General features: G+C 47.5%; 1 protein-coding gene across 1 annotated transcript in view; it reads right to left on the bottom strand.

Annotated features, from left to right (window-relative positions):
- LOC142578438 (uncharacterized) overlaps positions 1 to 19757 on the bottom strand; it is a 49277-nt gene that overhangs the window by 17670 nt on the left and 11850 nt on the right. Inside the window, exons 4-5 of the mRNA XM_075687823.1 lie at positions 5912 to 6258; positions 4071 to 4285 (exon numbers count right to left, since the gene is read on the bottom strand). Of these exons, the coding sequence (XP_075543938.1) occupies positions 4071 to 4285; positions 5912 to 6258 (562 nt within the window). The remainder of the gene's footprint in view (positions 1 to 4070; positions 4286 to 5911; positions 6259 to 19757) is intronic.

The raw sequence follows: 19757 nt of genomic DNA, 5'->3' as shown, positions 1-19757 counted from the left end.
GCACCATTATGAAAAATGCAGAAAATAAAATTACATAAAAACACGAGGACTGCTGCCTAGAAGCAAGATAAAAAGCTGGATGGATGTATTCTTTATAAAGTTACCACCTCGGTGTTTGAAACAAGCTGGCAAGCTAGAGAAAGTGTCTTGGTAAATACACATACCTAATTTTTTTATCCGATGAACGAGTAAACTAGCAGTATGAACGATTTTTGATTACGTGGCATATCTTGATGATCTGATAACATCACTAGAATAGGCTCTGAGAAAAAAAAGGCATATCAAACGCTGGAATTCGGGTGAAGCAAAGCTTCAGTGAACAGACGTATAAATGATGTACAACTAAGCCTAATGCGCCCAATTGTGCTTTTTTTACATATTGTGTAATATGCAATTTGACGCATTGTTTGTGTATATGTACCACATTGACCACTTTTCATTTCGGGCAACGTTTATGCACTACACCGTTCACAAGATACGCTTAAATGCTAGAAAAAACTCCGGCGGATGGCCACAGTGAGACATAAATGCAGCGATGCCATGAGGACGAAGGCGATGTTTGATGCTTGTGGCAGGAAGAATGGGAAAAAGAGAAGCATGGGAGCACAGAAAAGTGCGACACTTATCTAAATTCGTTTAAGGTTTCTGTAACCGTGGTGCCTCACTTAACCAAGAATCTAGAACTTGAACGGAACCATGAACTGGACGATTATTTTCTGAATTGGAAAACTTTCCGAGTAATCCCTATATGTTTCCTCTGTAGCTCCCTGCTGCAACCAGGTAGATGACAATTTTGGTTTGCTTGAATCCTGCTCCAACTTGCGCGTTTTCACAAAAGGGTATTGACATTTCGATTGAAGCAATAAAAATACATGAAATGGGCTCTCTTTAGTATGTTCACTTAGTGCAAGGTAAAAGCTTCACTGTGTTTTAAGACAAATGGTAACTTGAACTGTGTGCAGGATGTTTCTACCTGTAGGAAATTTTTATGCGCTGAACCTACTAATAAAATTGCCTACCAAACAACACCTTCACATTTCTGTAAACATTCCGTCGGTCTTCTGTCATGCGAATGGGTTATATGCGTGGTATTGGCATTGCTTAGTCTTTCGATTAACTTGGGGCTACAATAGCAAATATTTGAATACCACTACGACGCTATGAGGACGACGGTCGTCGTTATACTGCATGCGGTCATAGTAAAATTAACTTCATGTTATGGTCAAGAAGTGGTTACGTTGGAGTAGCTAACACTTGGCAAGTATGTATGATGGGGGAGGAACCTCGAGATAGTCCCGGTGCTTGCACTTCTCACATAAGATGAAGCAGATTTGACCGTTCATGCACCAGCGACAGGCTTTTAGGTGTAGGATGATCTGGTATATCTCACTTCTCGCAGTGCTATTTGGTTTTGTCTCGGCAGACACACTTGCTTGTCGAGTGAACTGATAGCAAAGTAATGAAATATGTGAATTTATAGAAGCGTACATTGAGAATTCCTGTAAGGAAATACTGCTATCCGCGCTACTGTGGAACAGGGAGCTAGAATTATCCCTTTCGTAAAGCTTCTGCCCCCTGCGAACCTCAGCAGAATTCATCTGCTTTGTTTTAGGAATCTGAAGCCAGCTATAGAAGGAGCCTTCAGATAGAGAACGATGAATTTAGTGCAAGACATGGCCTCGGGAAAAGCGGCTGGCGAAGATGGAATAACGGTCTGTTTAATCGAACATGGAGGAGACATCCTGCTTGAAAAGCTTACAGGCGCCTCACGATTTTGTGTGCACCAGGGAACTGCAAAGATGCGAATATTATAGTAATCCACGAGAAAGGAGGCGTTAAAGAATGAAAAAAATTGCAGGCCCATTAGCTTGCTTTCAGTATTGTCTAGAATATTTACCAAGATAACTTCTTTATATTCACCAAAATATCTAAGATGATTCCACAGCTACCAAGGTTCTCTACAAGAAAAGTAGCAAGTTACCTATCAAGAAAGGGGTCAGGCAGGGAGAGACAATTTCATCATTTCAATTCCCTGCATGCTTGGAAGAAGTATTCAACCTATAAGCGAATAAACTGGGAAGGCTTAGCAGTGAAAATAAATGGCAAATATCTCAGTAACCTTCAGTTTGCAGATGATAATGTCTTGTTTGGCAACATCGGCGACGAATTACAACAAATGATTGGATAATTTAACAGAGAAAGTGTAAAAAATGGGGTTGAAGACTAATATCCAGAAGACAGAGATTAACGTGAATAGCTGGACAAGGGAAGACGTGCTCAGGATCGCCAACCAGCCTGTAGAGTATGTGGAGGAGGACGTTTATTTAGGGCAATTACTCACAGACGATTTTGATCATGAGGAACAATTCGGATAAATCTCGGGATATATGCTGTTAAGGGATGCGTGGTCTGTGGTGAAGTTGCTACTTTGCCTTATATGCTCTGGGAGTGCGGGTTGCTGGGCCCGAAGTTCACCAAGGAAGAGTGGGACGCGCTCCTGCGAAGTCCCGTCTTTGAGGACGAAATCCTGGCCGTCCAGCGCGCCCGCGATCGGGCCGGCAGACTACATATGTGAGTCCGGTCGTGGGATTAGGCGAGTGCGCGTTTTATCGCGTATTGCTAGACCCAATAAAAGTTTATTCACTCACTCACTCTCTCACGGATTATGAGGAGGAAATTTACAAAATTGAAATGGGTTGGAGCGCGCACAAGGCAGAGAATGTTATATTGTGACTGGAAGCTTATCATTATCATGAAGTAGGAAGCTGTACAGTTATTATACTGGTGCTAACATATGGAGCAGAAACTTGAGACTGACAAAGAAGCTCGAGAACATGTTATGGACCGCGCAAAGAGCGATGGAACAAAGAATGTTAGGCGTAACGTTAAGGGACAGGGAGTCGTGTGAATGAGAGAGCGAACGGGGATAATCGATATTGTAATTGATATTATGAGCGAAAAATGGACCTGTGTAACCCATGCAGTACGTAGTATGGATAACAGGTGGACCATATGCAGGAGCAAGTTGGAATTGGTTGACGACGGACAGGGGTGAATGGAGATCACAGAGAAGAGGCCTTCGTGCTGCAGTGAACATAAATAGGCCGATGATGATGAAGTCCTCGATCCAACCCCTTTCTGGCCCGCGCCATGTTTGCAGTGAACAGTGGCACTGAATATCGCTGTGTACGCGCTGGCCAAATACGATGACTTTGGGCTGTAGTGACTGGCTCTGTGTATATATATGCCCATTTCAGCGGCGTACACTTGTATCCGGTAAAAACACGTTCAGTGATATACATGAACGCGTTCAACGTTGAAGTGCTCCACCAGATGTGGAAAGCTTTAGCAGCTCTGAACCTTGCACATCTCCACGACCGTCTGTTTATTGCTGAAACAGCTGGACCTTGCAAAAGGTTGTTAAATTGAATAGCTTGATTTTGCCCTTTCACCTGTTTTCGCGGTCGGCGGCTGCCGAAGGTAGGACTTGCGACAGAAAGGAGCCGAGGTAAATGGTGCCCATGCAACTGAGTTGCGGGGAGGGCGCAGCAGTGAGGAGTGGAGGACTGTCTTGGATGAAATTTGTCAAGCGTTCGGCAAGGAAAACGCTCGTGCGTTCGCTCGTTCTTCCATTCGCGCTGTCCCCTTAAATTGTCTTTCGTCGTGGATTGTACTTGCTGAATTCTGTGTGTTTTTGATCACTCATTGTAGCACTGAAGCGCTTGCTCAAGACTTTTGCTGGTTGATATGTCCTCATTTCTAACGTATGTCCATTCAGCTGTTTTACATTCAGAATTTTCTTTCTCTGCCCTCTTCTATTTGTGAATCTTGATGACTACATTTAGTGCAGTGCGCATCCTATCGTGAAATACATTGCATTGTGCAATATTAGCGGTTTGTTTTGTTAAAGATTAGATTATTCTTTGTTATTGCAGCCCCTGCTCTCTTTATCTCATGCGATATCCGTATGCGAGGCTTTATGCGTCCCGTGAATTAATGTAAAAATAAGCACATAAGCAAGGGCATGCGTATGTAGCGCGTATATTGGGCATCGCACAGAGCTTTCTTACGATGTTCTTTATGCGCATCCAGGCTGCTTGTTCGAGATAACGGTCAAATATTTTCATTGCCGTGACGGAGTAGTTACTCTCGAATGACGTTGCCAAGGATTCGACCACTGCCGCATTCTCTCTAGGAGGAGGCAAGATGACCAGGTTGTGCAAGCGCCGATTGTCGATCAGCCAATTGGTCAAGGTTGCCCAGTCATCATCCTTCACCAAGAATCCTGCGTTCACAAAAGGCAATTCAGAGCCAAGTCATCGTGCCAAAGCTACCGAAACTATTAAGGCTACCGTACTATACTATCAAACGTCGTTGCCGGGACTATTAGTATCTAGTGCGCTAGAACAGCGCCATCCAGAGTGGAAGTGTGCGGGCTTGGGCGTGTTTTTTCATTATACTCTGAACACTTCTCAACCCAGGGTCAGGAAATCATGCGAGAACGAAGCGCTGATTTGTGATCTGGTAGCGTGGCAATATAATGCATGTCGGTTAGGTTACGAAATTAGTATGGAAATCACAAGCACAAAAAATTTTTATACGGGATTGTGTCTGTTCTGGAAGAGTTTTTGGGTTTCAGGTGCGGGCAACAGTATATCATAGTCGCCATGAGGCGCTGCTGTATCAAAGGTAAGGCGAGGGTACAAGTTGATTGCACTGAAGCTGAAGTACACGTTGATTGGCAACCTTCAGAGAAAGATATACTATCGTCGCTGCTGCATAGTATACGCAGTAGCCATCATGCCGCAGAAAACAATCCTGCTTGTTAGACGAGTATACAGTGTCAATTGAACTGAAACAAGGAAGTGAATAAAGTGATTCCAGCTTATACGCTGATTGTTGTAGCCAATATCGCTGTGTATTGCAATGGCAACCTCCCAACAAACAACCTTTTTCAAAAATCGCATGTTGCTCGTGGAATTGGAATCCAGTTAGCCATCACACTTTGAGCAATTTCTCAATAGTTCAATCCAGTGACGTGTTGATGAATTTGTGTGCGCAGAGATGAACTGCAATTTTTTGCAATGAATAGCGAGTTTTCTGCACGTGCTAAACTTCCCAAAATGCTAGGGTACTTGAGAGTTAAATTGAAGCAACAATGCTAGTAGCGAGATTTTGTGATGCCTTGTACAACCACAATGAGTTTAACACGTTTTGCTGCTACGGGAGTCAACTTATGCACATCGAAAGCACATATTGTGATCTGCGCGTACTTTTTGTGAAGCGTTTAATCAACCGCTGTAAATTTTCCATTTCATTCCTGCGTCTTTGGCTTGTGCGCGCGTGATGCTAGGTTACGTGACACACCCGGTGATCATCTCGGAGAGCTTGTTGATGTTTGCACAAATAATACGTGCGATTGTGGGCTGATAGAGCATTTGGACGCGGTACTGGGGTGACCGTGGGTCGATCCAACCACTGCGAATAGTTTTTTTTAAATATGACCTATCCGGCAAGACAGCACCAGCACCCATCAGCAGCCACGGTTTGGAGAATCCGCCAGAATTAACTAATAAAGATTTGCTTTAGAAAGGCTCTTTGTTCACCTTACGTTCTTTCTGCGGAAAATTCACGCCAGCATCTTATTATACAATAATTGGTCACCCATGTTACATCAGCTTACTCTGGTAAAGTTCTGCGCCACCAGCAGGGTCCTTTACGATGTCCGCAGTAGTGCGCAAAACGCAATTCACTTACGCACAAGCTTGAACATGTTATGTTAAGTGCCCTGACTAAACTGCAGAGAATTTTGTGCTGCCCGCAATATCAGTAAATTGGAAAGTAACGACGGGCTACGTTACAGCACTGAAAAACTCAACAAAATTCGGCATTCTACGCGCAGTTTACCTACTTTCTATCCGCAGCTCCTCGATGCTTTTATTCTTTGCGATGCCTTCTATGATGGTCTGCGCCGAGTCATGCGACGTTTCAAATTCCATGCCCAACTTTCGTAGACTGCGTGTCAGTGCCAGGTAAAGGCCCAATCCTTTGGCGACATCCGGGAGTACTTTTATGAAGTACTCGCCGGACAAAAGCAAGGAGGTCAGATGGTCTCCACAGGGGACATTGGGAGGACCGCACGAGTGTCCCAGCGGAGCAAAGATCAGATTCAGAGGCTCAAGCCTATCGGGGCTTGAGAGAACCTCGTGGCTGCAGGCAATTTGTTTAGCGGCATTGGAGTGTACGCTAATCGCAAATCTGCAAAAACCAGACAGAACACAACGACGTCATTAAAATCTTGTGGTTGTGTTAGTCACTTCGCGACTATTCTCAGCTGGAATGATTCAGCGAGCAATAATACGATATTCAATCCTTAAATAGGACATACAACATGCCGTAAATAATTCACTTACGTATTTACTGCATACTGCGAACCAGCATGCATGCAGCTGAAGAATGAGAAGGCGAACGTGTACGTATGAACAATTGTTACTATAACGTATAATGGTTTCGAGCAAGTGCGGACGCGAGCACAAGAAGTAGAAACAGACAGGACAACGCTGGTGTTTCTCGTGCTCGCGTCCGTACTTGCTGGAAACCAATATACGTTCACCATGCACCAACTGGCCCATCAAACTACTCTACTAAACTGTCACTATAATGTCGACGAAATTCCTAAATAAAAACTCAGTGGCTATCTACCCCGATATATACGAGAGCGATATATACAAGCTATGCAAGTCTGTTAGAGCCGCCTTTCAACACACGTTGCGCGGATGTAAATAATATAAACATAAAATGGCAGTCTCCCCAGAAAATCTACGAGCACGGTGGTCGGCCGCGCTGCTCAGCTCAGAACTCCAAGACCAGCTTTGGGTCGCCCAGCGCGCCATGGAGGTCGTACTAGAGCGGCTTCTCCCAGTGGCCATCTAGGCGGCCCCAGGCTCGGGCCTCCGCATTCCGAATAAAGTTTTCGCTCGCTCGCTATTAAGCGGTAAATCCGAGAGAAGTGCGTAAGCACTACGGGGCACTCCTTTGAGGCCGCGGTTCCATCATTTAAACCGTGTCTGCCACATTGAGACGTGTTGTTTGGGAGCCCACTCGACACACGTCCCGCCCCTTGAAAGAGCATAGTGCAACCGACGGTGGTCCGAAGGTGGCCACAGTCAGTTGCAATTTATACAGTAGAGGCATGCATATATATACACCTAACATATACACCTAACAGGGTTTCCACACTTCACATTATTTTCCACTTTGGTCAAAGCGAGAACAAGGTGAAAGCCGGAGCCAACTTTTCCACAAGTGAACTTGTCTTTTTGAAGGCGACACATGCTTTCCTCGGCATAGTATATTTAGTTACGGCTCTTCTTAGAAGGAGAGTCGGTAAGGTGGGTCGGGCGTCGTAACGAACGAGGCTGTGTTAGCGGCGAGAGTGTAGAATTGAAAAGAGAAGCGTGCTGTTCACTGTCAGCGGTGGAATGTGAGGTAGCGTCGTGTGTTAGTCGGTTAACCTGTCAGTGTAGGTTCCATCATTTGGGAAACGGACCTGGACGACGGGATGCGCAAGCATATAATCCGCCTCACGCGAATATGCCAGCGGAGAGCGAAAATTCTCCATCGGGGTTCACACCGGAAGTCTGTGAGAGCCTGAACGCACACGTCATACAAACCAACTCTCGCTCTGTATTCTTCCATGGTATCCAAAGTCGCCGTCCAGCAGAGAGCGGAAGTGACGCATGTTTGTCCTGTTGCGCCTGAATCCGCGCCTCGTCAGCGAAGCAAGTGAGCTCGATCTGGCACGGAGCGAGTTGCTCCGAAACGGACAATGGAGAGCGCGAACGCACTAGAGGTCGACCAGTGAAAAACATTAGAGTTGGGCCACGAGGCCCGCCTCACCAAGGTAAGCAAGGAGTGTGTCTAAGATCCGCTTGCGCTTTGTCGTTTCAAATGGTTGCGCCTATCCTAGGGATCTAGATGGCCCAGGAGTGGATGGCAGCTTTCGTATTTCGTGGATCACGCCGTTTGGGAGAGGCCGCACGGAGCCACACTCGATGTTTACTGTCAGCCGGCATCGAGCTGAGGCTTTTCGTACGACAAGATTTACGGCCCCGTCGTAATTTACATATTGCATGCCTTTTTAGAAAGTATTAAACACGCGTTATACGCACGTTTACCCTGTGTTACGAGAGGACCAATGGGACGCCTGGTTTAAGTTTGCAGAAATTGGGCAAAAACAGTATAGTGTATGGACCTAATAGTGACAATGATTCTCAATAAAATACGCCATGAAAGAAGTTATGTTTTAAATTTTGTTGTATTGTACAGCGTATATATTTATGAACTCACTGGATCTCAGAAAAATGAAGACCATTCTTTATTTAAGTGGTTCAAAGTTGAACTAATAGCAATGTAACTCAATATGACATGCTATCTACGTGAATATATTTGCACAGACAATTCATGCGCTTTGGGAGACACAGTATTCTTGAGTAATTAGAATCGTCAAACAGATAAATAACCAAAACTTCCTAATTATTCTTCGGCTTTCGCGATTGTAGTATACGTCTATATTTGAAAACGGAAGACGGTGGTATTTGAAGGCAGCTCTGTTTTAATCAGTGGGGCGTTTGTGTTAGACATATTCATCAAATTTGACTCAATTATCTAATGCGAATCAGGGGCATGGATCTCCACACAACAAGTCCCCAATCTGGTGTAGCCTACTTTGTGTGGCATTTCATTTGCAAGCAATGCGAAGCTGAAACCGCTGTGCTGTTACTATTAGCTTGCGAAAACGAGCGACGGCTGGCTTTTCTTCCTTTTATTGTGTTGACCTTGCCTCACGCCTTGACGTTTTGTCAAGATTCCTACCCCAGAATGCGTAATTAACTGCATGAGTGTCACATTTGGTTACGAATACCTTGAAGAAGCGTTCCAGGAGACTCATACAAAATAAGGTCTTCAAATACGATTTCACGTTTCCAATTTGAACGTATGCTTTAATCACACCAACAAAGAAGTAATCAAGTAACGTTTGGTAATTAGATGATTAATGACTAATTGTTATCACGAACACTGTCCGGCATAGCGCATAAGCTGCCTGTGCATAACACATTTTCCGTAGCTAGAATCGCATTTTTATTGAACGTACTGGTAGCTTAACTGTGAATAGTCACCCCCATAAGAGAATCTGCCTCACAAATTATAGAAAAAATTGTGAAGCTTAATGCCAAGACACTGCATAGCGGGTTATATGTGTTGCTGTGGTGTAGTACTCCGTTATAATTTTGAACAGCTGGGGCTTTTCAACGTGCACCCAAAGCGCGGTACACAATTCTCGTTGCATTCCACAATGGCGGCCAAACGCTCTGTCACGCACTAGACGTCAGGGCTCCACGACAATTCCCTATCAATGATGAGCCATTTCTCGATGGGAAGTCCTGGGGCGCAACAGTACCATCAATGTTGCAACTATATAAAGCACTCTTTTTGGCTTTCCTGCTGTACCCAGGTTACCTGTACTAGGAAATACTTGCACTACAAATATCCGCAAACATCAGGGTATGCAAGCACAAGCAGTCAGAACTTGTCTCGGTCTCCTCAAAACTGCGTCATCGATTGCGACAGTGGCCATTGCCGGAGACGCTCCTTTGGCTGCCTAGATAGATACAGATATGCAGAGAGTACACATCCGACACCTGAGTCGGATTCCCTCACACCATCTTGCTTGCTTGCCAGCAAAGAGGCCACATTCTGCTTTTGCCAAAAGTATTGTAAGACATCACTCCTACTTGCCATCAGAACTTACGTCCGTTACACTATTATCAGATCCATTGTGGTGTCTGCATCGGCCGCAAGTGCAATTGACAATTCCAGGAATCAGAAAGAAAGCTGGAGCACCGTTGCAAGCTTTGACACAAGCAACTTTGGGACACATTCACAACGTACAGAAATTCCGGCAACATGTCTACACAGATGGTTCGTTAAAACTAAACAGCTCAGCTGGTGCAGTCATCCTCCCGGCAAGATGTGAAGAAACCAAATTAAAAATTTCATGTTTGACCAAATCAACAGGTGCTGCACTTTTGGCACTCCGTGCTGCACTTGATTTCATTACTCATGAACCTCCGCAACAATGGACAGTCTTTAGCGACTCCATGGCAACCCTTCAGTGCATACAAAGCCCAGTGCGCCACGGACCCAATGAACAACTGGACTCAGAAATTCGACACATGTATTATCGCAGCCATGACAAGGGATACAACATAATCTTTCAATGGCTCCCAGTACATTGCATCATCAGCGGGAATGACCACGCCGACCTAGCCGCGCGATCTGCACATGAAAGTGGTCAACGTGTCTTGATTCCGCTTTCGCGAACAGACGCTGCGGCTGAGCTGCCCCTGATGTCCCGTGAATGTACTTTGCCTCTGTGGGACTCGGACGCTTTCACCATTTGTCCTTTGCGTTCACTGTCTCCGGACATCCGGATGCTCCTACCGCGTGGGTTACCACGACGTGAACAGACCATGCTGTGCCGTCTTTGGCTAGGCATTGCATTCACGAACTCGTATGCTTTCCTTGTTGGAATGGCCAACAGCCCCACGTGCAGCACATCCAACATCAAGGAGACGATCGCACATATTATCCCAGATAACGGGGCAGAAACCTGGAGGCTTACGAAAAGGGTTCTACTCAAATTGAGGACGACACAACGAGCTATGGAAAGAAGAATGATAGGTGTAACGTTAAGGGATAAAAAAGAGCAGATTGGGTGAGGGAACAAACGCGAGTTAATGACATCTTAGTTGAAATCAAGAAAAAGAAATGGGCATGGGCAGGATATGTAATGAGGAGGGAAGATAACCGATGGTCATTAAGGGTTACGGACTGGATCCCAAGGGAAGGGAAGCGTAGCAGGGGGCGGCAGAAAGTTAGGTGGGCGGATGAGATTAAGAAGTTTGCAGGGACGGCATGGCCACAATTAGTACATGACCGGGGTAGTTGGAGAAGTATGGGAGAGGCCTTTGCCCTGCAGTGGGCGTAACCAGGCTGATGATGATGATGATGATGATAATGCTCAGAGACAAGTGCTGTTCAGAGTACCGGACAAGTTAGACAATCGTCCACTGTCAGAACTGAAAGTTTTATTTCACTACTCCCACAGAACATCCACGCTAAAGGCAATACTGGCGTTATTAAGTTTCCGGCGGTCTGCGCGGCTTCACGATAGACTGCGAGAACGCCGACCCCTACGGCTATGTAGTCTACGCGGTTTGGTCGGGCTCGTCTCTATTCCTTTCTATCTCCCCCTTGAAGAGGGGACTTAAAGATAGTAGCTCTAGAGTGCGTGAAATCTATGTGTAATAAGATTATGTCGATGACAAATGGCATGTTCTATGTGCGGTAAAATCCATCGTGAAGGAATGAGGCAACGTAGAAATTATGTGAGATGGTAAAATTACCTGGAGCACTACTGCCTCACCAGAGCCCTTGAAACACAAGGGCCTTAGAGGCATGTGCTACACGAGACAGCTATCACAGCGGCATCCTCTGAAGAGAGGAGACGCTACGAATGTGTGGGGCTAATAACATGCAATACAACATCTTTCAGGAAACATAGGACTGCGTTGGTGTCAAACAGCGGTTCTCGGCCGAGTAACATTACAGGGTGAAGGAGGATGTGCTGCCTGTATGCTAAGGGAAAATGCTCTCAGACTCGGTTTCCCAACACTGAAGGAGGACGTGGAGGACGATCAGCCTCTTCCCGCGTCTACCACAGGTTGGAGGATCATTTCCAGCGAGTAAAGAGTGCACGGAGGATATGTAACGCCAACAAGGAACATGCCATGCGCGTGTTTGCCGCGGGGGCTGGCTGGAATGATTGCTCGGAACTTCAGTAAATTTCAGGCCGCTGTCGTCGCTGCTTAGCCGCCGCGGCCTCCAAACGAAAATGAGCTTTTGTCGCTTGGCGTGAATAAATACTGTATATTTTTTCCCTTTCATTGCACTCTCCCAAAGTTCGGTTTTAGGCAGATAAGTGGGCAATCTCGTGCTATTTCGGTTAAGCAATACTACCATTTGGTACGTACTTTGTCCGAGCTCCGGTCAACTACGGTTTATCAAGGTTTCACTGCACACACACAATTATATATATATATATATATATATATATATATATATATATATTGTTACGTAAGAAGACGCAGATGAAAAGCTATATAAAAGTTTATTTACAACGTAATACGCCGCACTTGGCCAAGAGGCAACAGCCCGCGCTAGCCTCTGATCGTCGTCGTCATCTTCTTACTGCTCGCCTCTTCGTCATTGGTAATACTATTCTGTAGCACTACCCCCGGCGTGAAAAGCGCCGTCCCGGAGCGACTAAAGGCCGGATTCGGAAGCAGTGTAGCAGGCCTTGAGCCTACTGACGTGCACGACATCACTAGATGCCATAGTAGAAGACGAGGTTGAGCTCACCGGAGCAATTTCGTACGTCACAGGCGTCACCTGGCGCAGCACGCGGTAGGGCCCTGTGTATCGCGAAAGGAGCTTTTCTGAAAGTCCTACGTGACGAGAGGGCGACCACAAGAGCACGAGCGCACCAGGCGAAAACTGTAGGTCACGGTTGCGGGCGTTGTAATGACGCTGCTGAGTGGTTTGCGAGTCCGTCAGTCGAGCACGGGCAAGCTGGCGTGCATGGTCGGCGAGGGCGATGGCGTCGCGCGCATACTCGCTTGTTGAGATAGAAGCAGGGGGAAGTGCCGTGTCAAGGGGCAAGGTCGGTTCGCGACCGTAGAGTGGATAAAAGGGAGAAAATTCGGCGGTGTCGTGCGGGGAAGAATTATAAGCAAATGTGACGCAAGGAAGGGCAAGGGTAAGGAAGGAAGGGTGGTCCTTGGAAACGTACTTGGACAGCATATCGGTCAGAGTACGGTTTAATCGCTCTGTCAGGCCATTGTTTGAGGATGGTATGAGGTAGTCAGCTTGTGTTGAGTGGAGCAGGAACGTACAGTGTCGGCGATAACTTTCGAGAGGAAGTTACGACCACGGTCAGTGAGCAGCTGTCGCGGGGCGCCATGAAGTAAGATAATGTCACGCAAGAGAAAGTCCGCGACTTCAGTGGCGCAACTGGTAGGGAGAGCCCGCGTGATAGCGTATCGTGTGGCGTAATCAGTTACGACGGCTACCCATTTGTTCCCAGAGGATGACGTGGGAAAGGGACCGAGGAGGTCTAATACAACACGAAAGAACGGTTCCACAGAGACAGTGATCGGCTGGAGATGACCGGCAGGTAGCACCTGAGGTGTTTTCCGACGCTGGCAGGTATCACAGGCAGCAACATAGCGTTGGACGGAGCGAGCGAGACCAGGCCAATAGAAGCGGCGGCGGACGCGGTCGTACGTGCGGGTTACGCCAAGATGTCCTGCAGTAGGTGCGTCATGCATCTGAAAGAGCACAGTCTGTCGTAGCTGTTTTGGCACGACAAGAAGAAGGTCAGAGCCGTCAGGGAGGAAGTTCCTTCGATACAGAATGCCGCCCTGGAGGACATATCGGCGAACGGACGCGTCGGTAGGTGTAGAGCGCAGACGCTCGATGAGTGCTCGCAGCGGTAGGTCTCGGTACTGCTCATCGGCGATGTTAGCGAAGGCAGACACAGAGAAAATGCCGTTGGCGGTACTACTGTCGGCGTCGTCAGGCTCGTCTACCGGGTAACGAGACAGGCAGTCAGCGTCCTTGTGTAGTGGGCCAGATTTGTAGGTGACATACGAATATTCTTGGAGGCGTAAGGCCCAGCGATCAAGCCTTCCTGTAGGATCTTTCCGTGAGCATAACCAGCAAAGCGCGTGATGGTCTGTGATAAAGGAAAAGGGTCGGCCATATAAGTATGGGCGGAATTTCGCAACCCCCAAACTAGGGCCAGACACTCACGCTCAGTGATAGAATAGTTGCGCTCGGAGGGTGAGAGGAGCCTGCTGGCGTAAGCGATAACACGGTCGTTGCCGCGCTGGCGTTGTGCCAGTACTGCGCCAATTCCGTGACCGCTGGCATCAGTACGAACTTCGGTAGGCGCAGAAGGATCGAAATGGGCCAGAACGGGAGGCGTTGTGAGAACGTCGATTAGATGCGAGAATGCAGAGGCCTCGTTATCGCCCCACTGGAAAGGGGCGTCTTTATTCAAAAGCTCGGTTAGTGGTCGTGCTATGGCCGCGAAATTTTTCACGAAACGGTGGAAGTAGGATCAAAGGCCGATGAAGCTGCACACATCCTTGACACACTTTGGAACAGGGAAGTGCGTAACAGCATGGATCTTGCCTGGGTCCAGTTGCACTCCGTTCGCGTCAACGAGATGCGCAAGGGCGGTAATCTGGCGACGGCCGAATTGGCACTTCGATGCGTTCAGTTGCAGACCGGCGCGACGATAAACGTCCAGGACTGCCGAGAGGCGCTCGAGGTGCGTAGCGAACGTTGGGAAGAATACTATAACGTCGTCGAAGTAGCACAGGCATGTGTACCATTTGAAACCGTGAAGAAGGGAGTCCATCATGCGTTCAAAAGTGGCAGCAGCGTTACATAGACCGAGCGGCATCACTTTGAATTGATAAAGGCCGTCCGGAGTTACAAAAGCAGTCTTCTCGCGGTCGAGATCGTCCACGGCAATCTGCCAGTAGCCGGAGCGGAGGTCAATAGAGAAGAAGTAGCGAGCACCATGGAGGCAGTCAAGGGCGTCATCGATCCGAGGTAGGGGATACACGACCTTTTTGGTAACCCTGTTAAGGTGCCGATAATCTATGCAAAAGCGCCATGAGCCATCCTTCTTTTTTACCAGTACAACAGGTGACGCCCATGGACTAAATGACGGTTCTATGATGTTCCTGACAAGCATTTTGCGAACTTCTGCGTGAATAACTTGACGCTCAGCCGGTGACACTCGATACGGGCGGCGATGAATAGGAGGGGCATCGCCGGTATTAATGCGATGTTTAACAGCTGTTGTTTGGGCCAAAGGACGATCGTTAAAGTCAAAAATATCGTTGTAGGAAAACAGAACGCGGTAGAGCTCACGAGCGTGCTCAGACGGCATGTCCGGCGCAATCATTTTCTGTAAGTCGGCGATGGTACAAGTTGTCGACTGCGATGGCAAAGGAGGATCGGCTGAATTGTCGTCTACCTCAACAGATGCTATTGAGTGATCCTCAAATGAGCAAAGCTGGGCCAGAGACATCCCGCGTGGCAGCACTTGTGTCGTCAAGCCAAACTGACCACTGGCAGGCAGACGCAATTCGCCGTAATAGATAAAACGGTATGAGGTACCGTGATCCCGTGTGTAAGGTCTTGCATAGGAGCCGCGATATAGTGACCGTCGGGCACTGGTGGGGATGACACTAGGTCAACGTAAGTCAGTGCCGAAGGTGGCAAGCGAACGAAGTCGACGGAACTGAGGTGACTGGGGTGTGGTTCAGCGGGATCCAGAACAGGCAGGTCAAGGCGGAGAGTACTGGCGGAACAATCGATGAGAGCAGAATGTGCGGAGAGGAAGTCTAAGCCGAGGATGATGTCGTGGGGACAGTGGGCCATGACTGAATAGAACAATTGTGGAGCGATCGGCGAAGGAGACACGGTCGGCACACCTACCAATTACGGGTGTTGTTCTGCCATCGACGACACGGACAACATGCGTCGTGGCGGGCGTGATTATTTTTTTCAGGCGGGTACGAAGGTCAGCGCCCATTACCGACAAATGCGCCCCAGTGTCTATAAGAGCTGATACAGGTACACCGTCGACTCGCACGTCAAGAAGGTTCGATGAGTGGGCAACGTCAGTGGAGGATTTGGCGGCGTAGGGAGCAATGCAGCGTCACCTCGAGGCGCTGCGTCATCTAGTTTTCCGGCTGGGAACGGCGTCCGAAGGGAGTCGGCGAAAAGGAACGACGGGGCTGGGGAGAGCGAGATTGTCGTCGTTGGGGCGAAGGTGAACGAGAATAGGGGCGGTTCGGCGCAGCAGAGTCAATGGCGGCATTATCGGAGTGTGTGGCATAGGGAGGAGAAGGGCCACCTGAGGGGCGAGAGTAGGCAGTATAAGCAGACCGGGTCCGGGAAGTCCAGCGACTTCGACAGTGCCGAGAAATGTGCCCGATGCGACGGCAGTGAAAACAAATGGGCTTGTCGTCAGCAGTGCGCCATTCAGATGGGTTGCGGAAACGTGGTGGGTAAGAAGATGCGGGACGGGGCGGAATCGAAGAAGCCGGATGGGTATCAGGGCGATGGGTCGAGCAGATGGTGTGAAGGCCCATATTTTCGAACTCCTGGCGGACAACTGCCTGGATCAGTGAGACCGTGACTGCAGATGTGTTGGTGGGACTGGAGTCGAAGGCAGCCGGATAGGTGGCCTCGATCTCACGCCGGACGATCTTGGTAATATCGCCAGTGTTGTTGGGACGAGGAGCGTCGGCACAGGAAGATGTCGCTGGGGTGTTGGGCAAACGGGCAAACTGCTGGTCGATATGTCGGCTTTTAGCGAGTTCCAGGCGGCGGCAATCTTATAACAGCATCCCCCATGGCGACGTTGTTGAATACGAGCAAGTTGAAGGCGTCATCGGCAATGCCTTTGAGGATATGGGATACCTTGTCTGACTCAGTCGTGTGTGCATGAACTTTGCGACACAGAGCCAAGACGTCCTGAATGTACGTGACGTAGGGCTCTGTTGCCGTCTGCACACGGCCGGAAAGCGCCTTTTGCGCGGCAAGTTTGTGACCGTAGGGGTTGCCGAACAAGTCTCGGAGCTTTTGTTTGAGCGAATCCCAACTGGTGAGCTCATCTTCGTGAGTCCAAAACCAAACTCGAGGTGTGCTACCGAGGTAAAAGACTACGTTGGCGAGCATGATGGTAGGGTCCCTCCTGTTATTGCGGCTGACGCGTTCGTACAGGCTGACCCAGTCGTCGATATCTTCCCCATCTTTGCTCGAGAATACGCCAGGATCACGAGGAGCAGGGAGAGTGATGTAGGTCGTCGAAGTGGCAGCAGGTGTCGGGGGCGGCTGAGTCGAGTTGTCATCGCCGGGAGCCATGAAGGTAGGCTCGACGTACCGTCCACTGCGAAGCTCCGTGACGAGGTACAGCGAACGTCCACCTCCACCAGATATGTTACGTAAGAAGACGCAGATGAAAAGCTATATGCAAGTACATTTACAACGTAATACGCCGCACTTGGCGAGAGGCAACAGCCCGCGCTAGCCTCTAATCGTCGTCGTCGGCTTCTTACTGCTCACCTCTTCGTCATTGGTAATACTATTCCGTAGCAATATTATATATATATATATATATATATATATATATATATATATATATATATATATATATATATATGTAAGTGTTGTAACAGTAACGAAGAACGCCAACAGTGCAGAAGAGGAAGAGAATGGTAAGCAGAAGTATAGAGTTAACCTGGGAGGGGGTAAGCCCTCGTTGCCTGGGCTGAAAGGGTCGCTCCTCATGAGGGGGCGACCCTTTCTTTAACATCCCAGATCAAACTGAGCAGAATCTCAATAAAATTGTTTCCACCACCACCACCACCAGAAGCATAGAGTAGTAGTGACTCAGGTGCTTCTTGGCCAATCCACCATAGTTGGTATGCGCCAGTGTTTGGGACACAACACAGACTCCGCAACCTACCGCACTGCTATCACACCGGACAATAGGCGGCGTTGGCTCAACTTAGAACAGCTCCGCTGTTGAAAGCGCGAAGAACTTTCTGGGTGCATTGGTCCAATGAATACCTTTCTGAGTTAAGAACAATGCCCAGCCCGAAGTCAGCAACCTCGTTCGACAGAATTAAGAAAGGTGAACTCGAACTTCTACAACAGTCAAACAAGCCCCGGCAACTATGGAATATTGTACGAATAGAGGAGCTCCATAGAGGAAGAGACGGCAAGACAAGATCCTGTACCTTGAGAGTACCGGGTGGCTCTATGGTTAAACGGGCCTTCAACACCTGTAGGCGCTGGAACCAAACTTTTCGTTAACTTCTGCGAGCGGGGTAGCTTTCCGGAACTAGAACGACGAAGAAGGAAACGAAGCTTTCTCATACGTCGGGAGAGTTCTGTATGGTCACGTCGATAGTTGGATAGGCGAGAACAAAATAAGTGATTCTCAAATAGGATTCAGACCCGGCTGCTTAATTTGGTGTGCTCATGTTGACTTGGAGAGTAGAATTCAACTCGCTCGGCGCAAAAACCAGTACGCGGCCTTATAACATTAGACATTGCGAAGGCGTATGACAGTGTCGACCACAATACTTTTAATCAACAGACTCTATAGTGTGAATCTTCAACAGCCTATCATTGCATGGATTCAAAATTTTCTAAGCGGACGAACATTTCATTGCTATCAAAACGGTGTTTCTTCTAAAAGTTACAAACAGACAAGGGGCGTTCCTCAAGGTGCAGTACTTTCCGCAGTATTATTCGATATTTTACTAAATCACATCCCGACACATCATGACGTACAGGTATACGTATACGCTGACGATATCGCATTTTTCACGGTATCGAATGATATACATAGCCTATATAAAACTTTGCAGTCGCATTTGAATCAGATTGAAATTTGGCTAAAAGGAATACAAATGTCGCTAACAGTTAACAAAAGTGCGATCATTGTCTTTCCCTTAACTTTTCCTATCCGAATAACACTGTGGTATGGCCAGATTATTCCGCAGGTACATTCTTTAAAATATCTGAGAATGATTTACACCGAAAGGCTTGATTGGCAGACACACGTAGAATACATCGAGTTTAAAGGAGCACGAGATGTTAGTTTATTACGAAGAGTCTGCAGCAGTCGTTTTGGAATGCGCAGGGAGACCTTGCTGATGATTTATTGTATGTATGTCCGCCCCATTCTAGAGTTTGGATGCGTGTTATTTTCAGGAGGTCCTACGTATAAGTTACGTCCTCTGGTTCTTTTAGAACGCGAATCACCACATCTGTGCCTCGGCCTTCGGAAATTTGTAGCCAATAACATTTTATATCATAGAACACATCTGCCTTCTCTTCAAACTCGATTTCGTATACTGACAGTTCAAACATTTCTAAACATCTATGCTTCTCCCCAGAAACACCCGTACTATATTTTTATTGCAGAACCAACTGCATTCATTGAGAATCAATGGTCCAGACTGCATTGACCCCAGGTAGTTTTTGTGCGGAAGCTATTAGAGACATTACGAATATCAATCCGTGATGCGGCTTTTCTAAATTTACCTACTTCGACAGTAAGTGTTGAATTTGGCGAGATATTTCCCAATAACGCTAAGCTCCTACCTATTCGATACCTAAAAGGTTTATTAGATGACCACCTTGAAAACCTCCAAATAAATGCCGTAATAGCCACAGATACTTCTGTCAGTGAAGAGAAGGCCGGAGTGGGCATTTTTTAGACATCATTAATTTGGTCTTTCTCTCTTTGACTACCCGACTTTACGCCAGTATTTCAAGCAGAGTTATTGGCGATCATCCTAGCTCTACGGAAACTTCCCATATCTATTTCTTCAGCCGTAATCTTAATCGACTCCTTGTCTGTTTGCTCCGCTTTATGTGTGCCCAATTCAAGTATCATTCTCCGAGAATTTCATTCATTCATTCCTCAACATTTACGCCTCATCCGTCTGGTATGGGTGCCAGGGCACGTGGGGCTCACTTTAAACAAGTCAGCAGACGCACTAGCAGCGGCATCTCTTAAATTCCCGGTACTG

The sequence above is a fragment of the Dermacentor variabilis genome, chromosome 4, assembly GCF_050947875.1.
Source record: "Dermacentor variabilis isolate Ectoservices chromosome 4, ASM5094787v1, whole genome shotgun sequence".
NCBI lineage: Eukaryota > Metazoa > Arthropoda > Arachnida > Ixodida > Ixodidae > Dermacentor > Dermacentor variabilis.
This window is presented reverse-complemented; position numbering and strand designations above follow the sequence as displayed.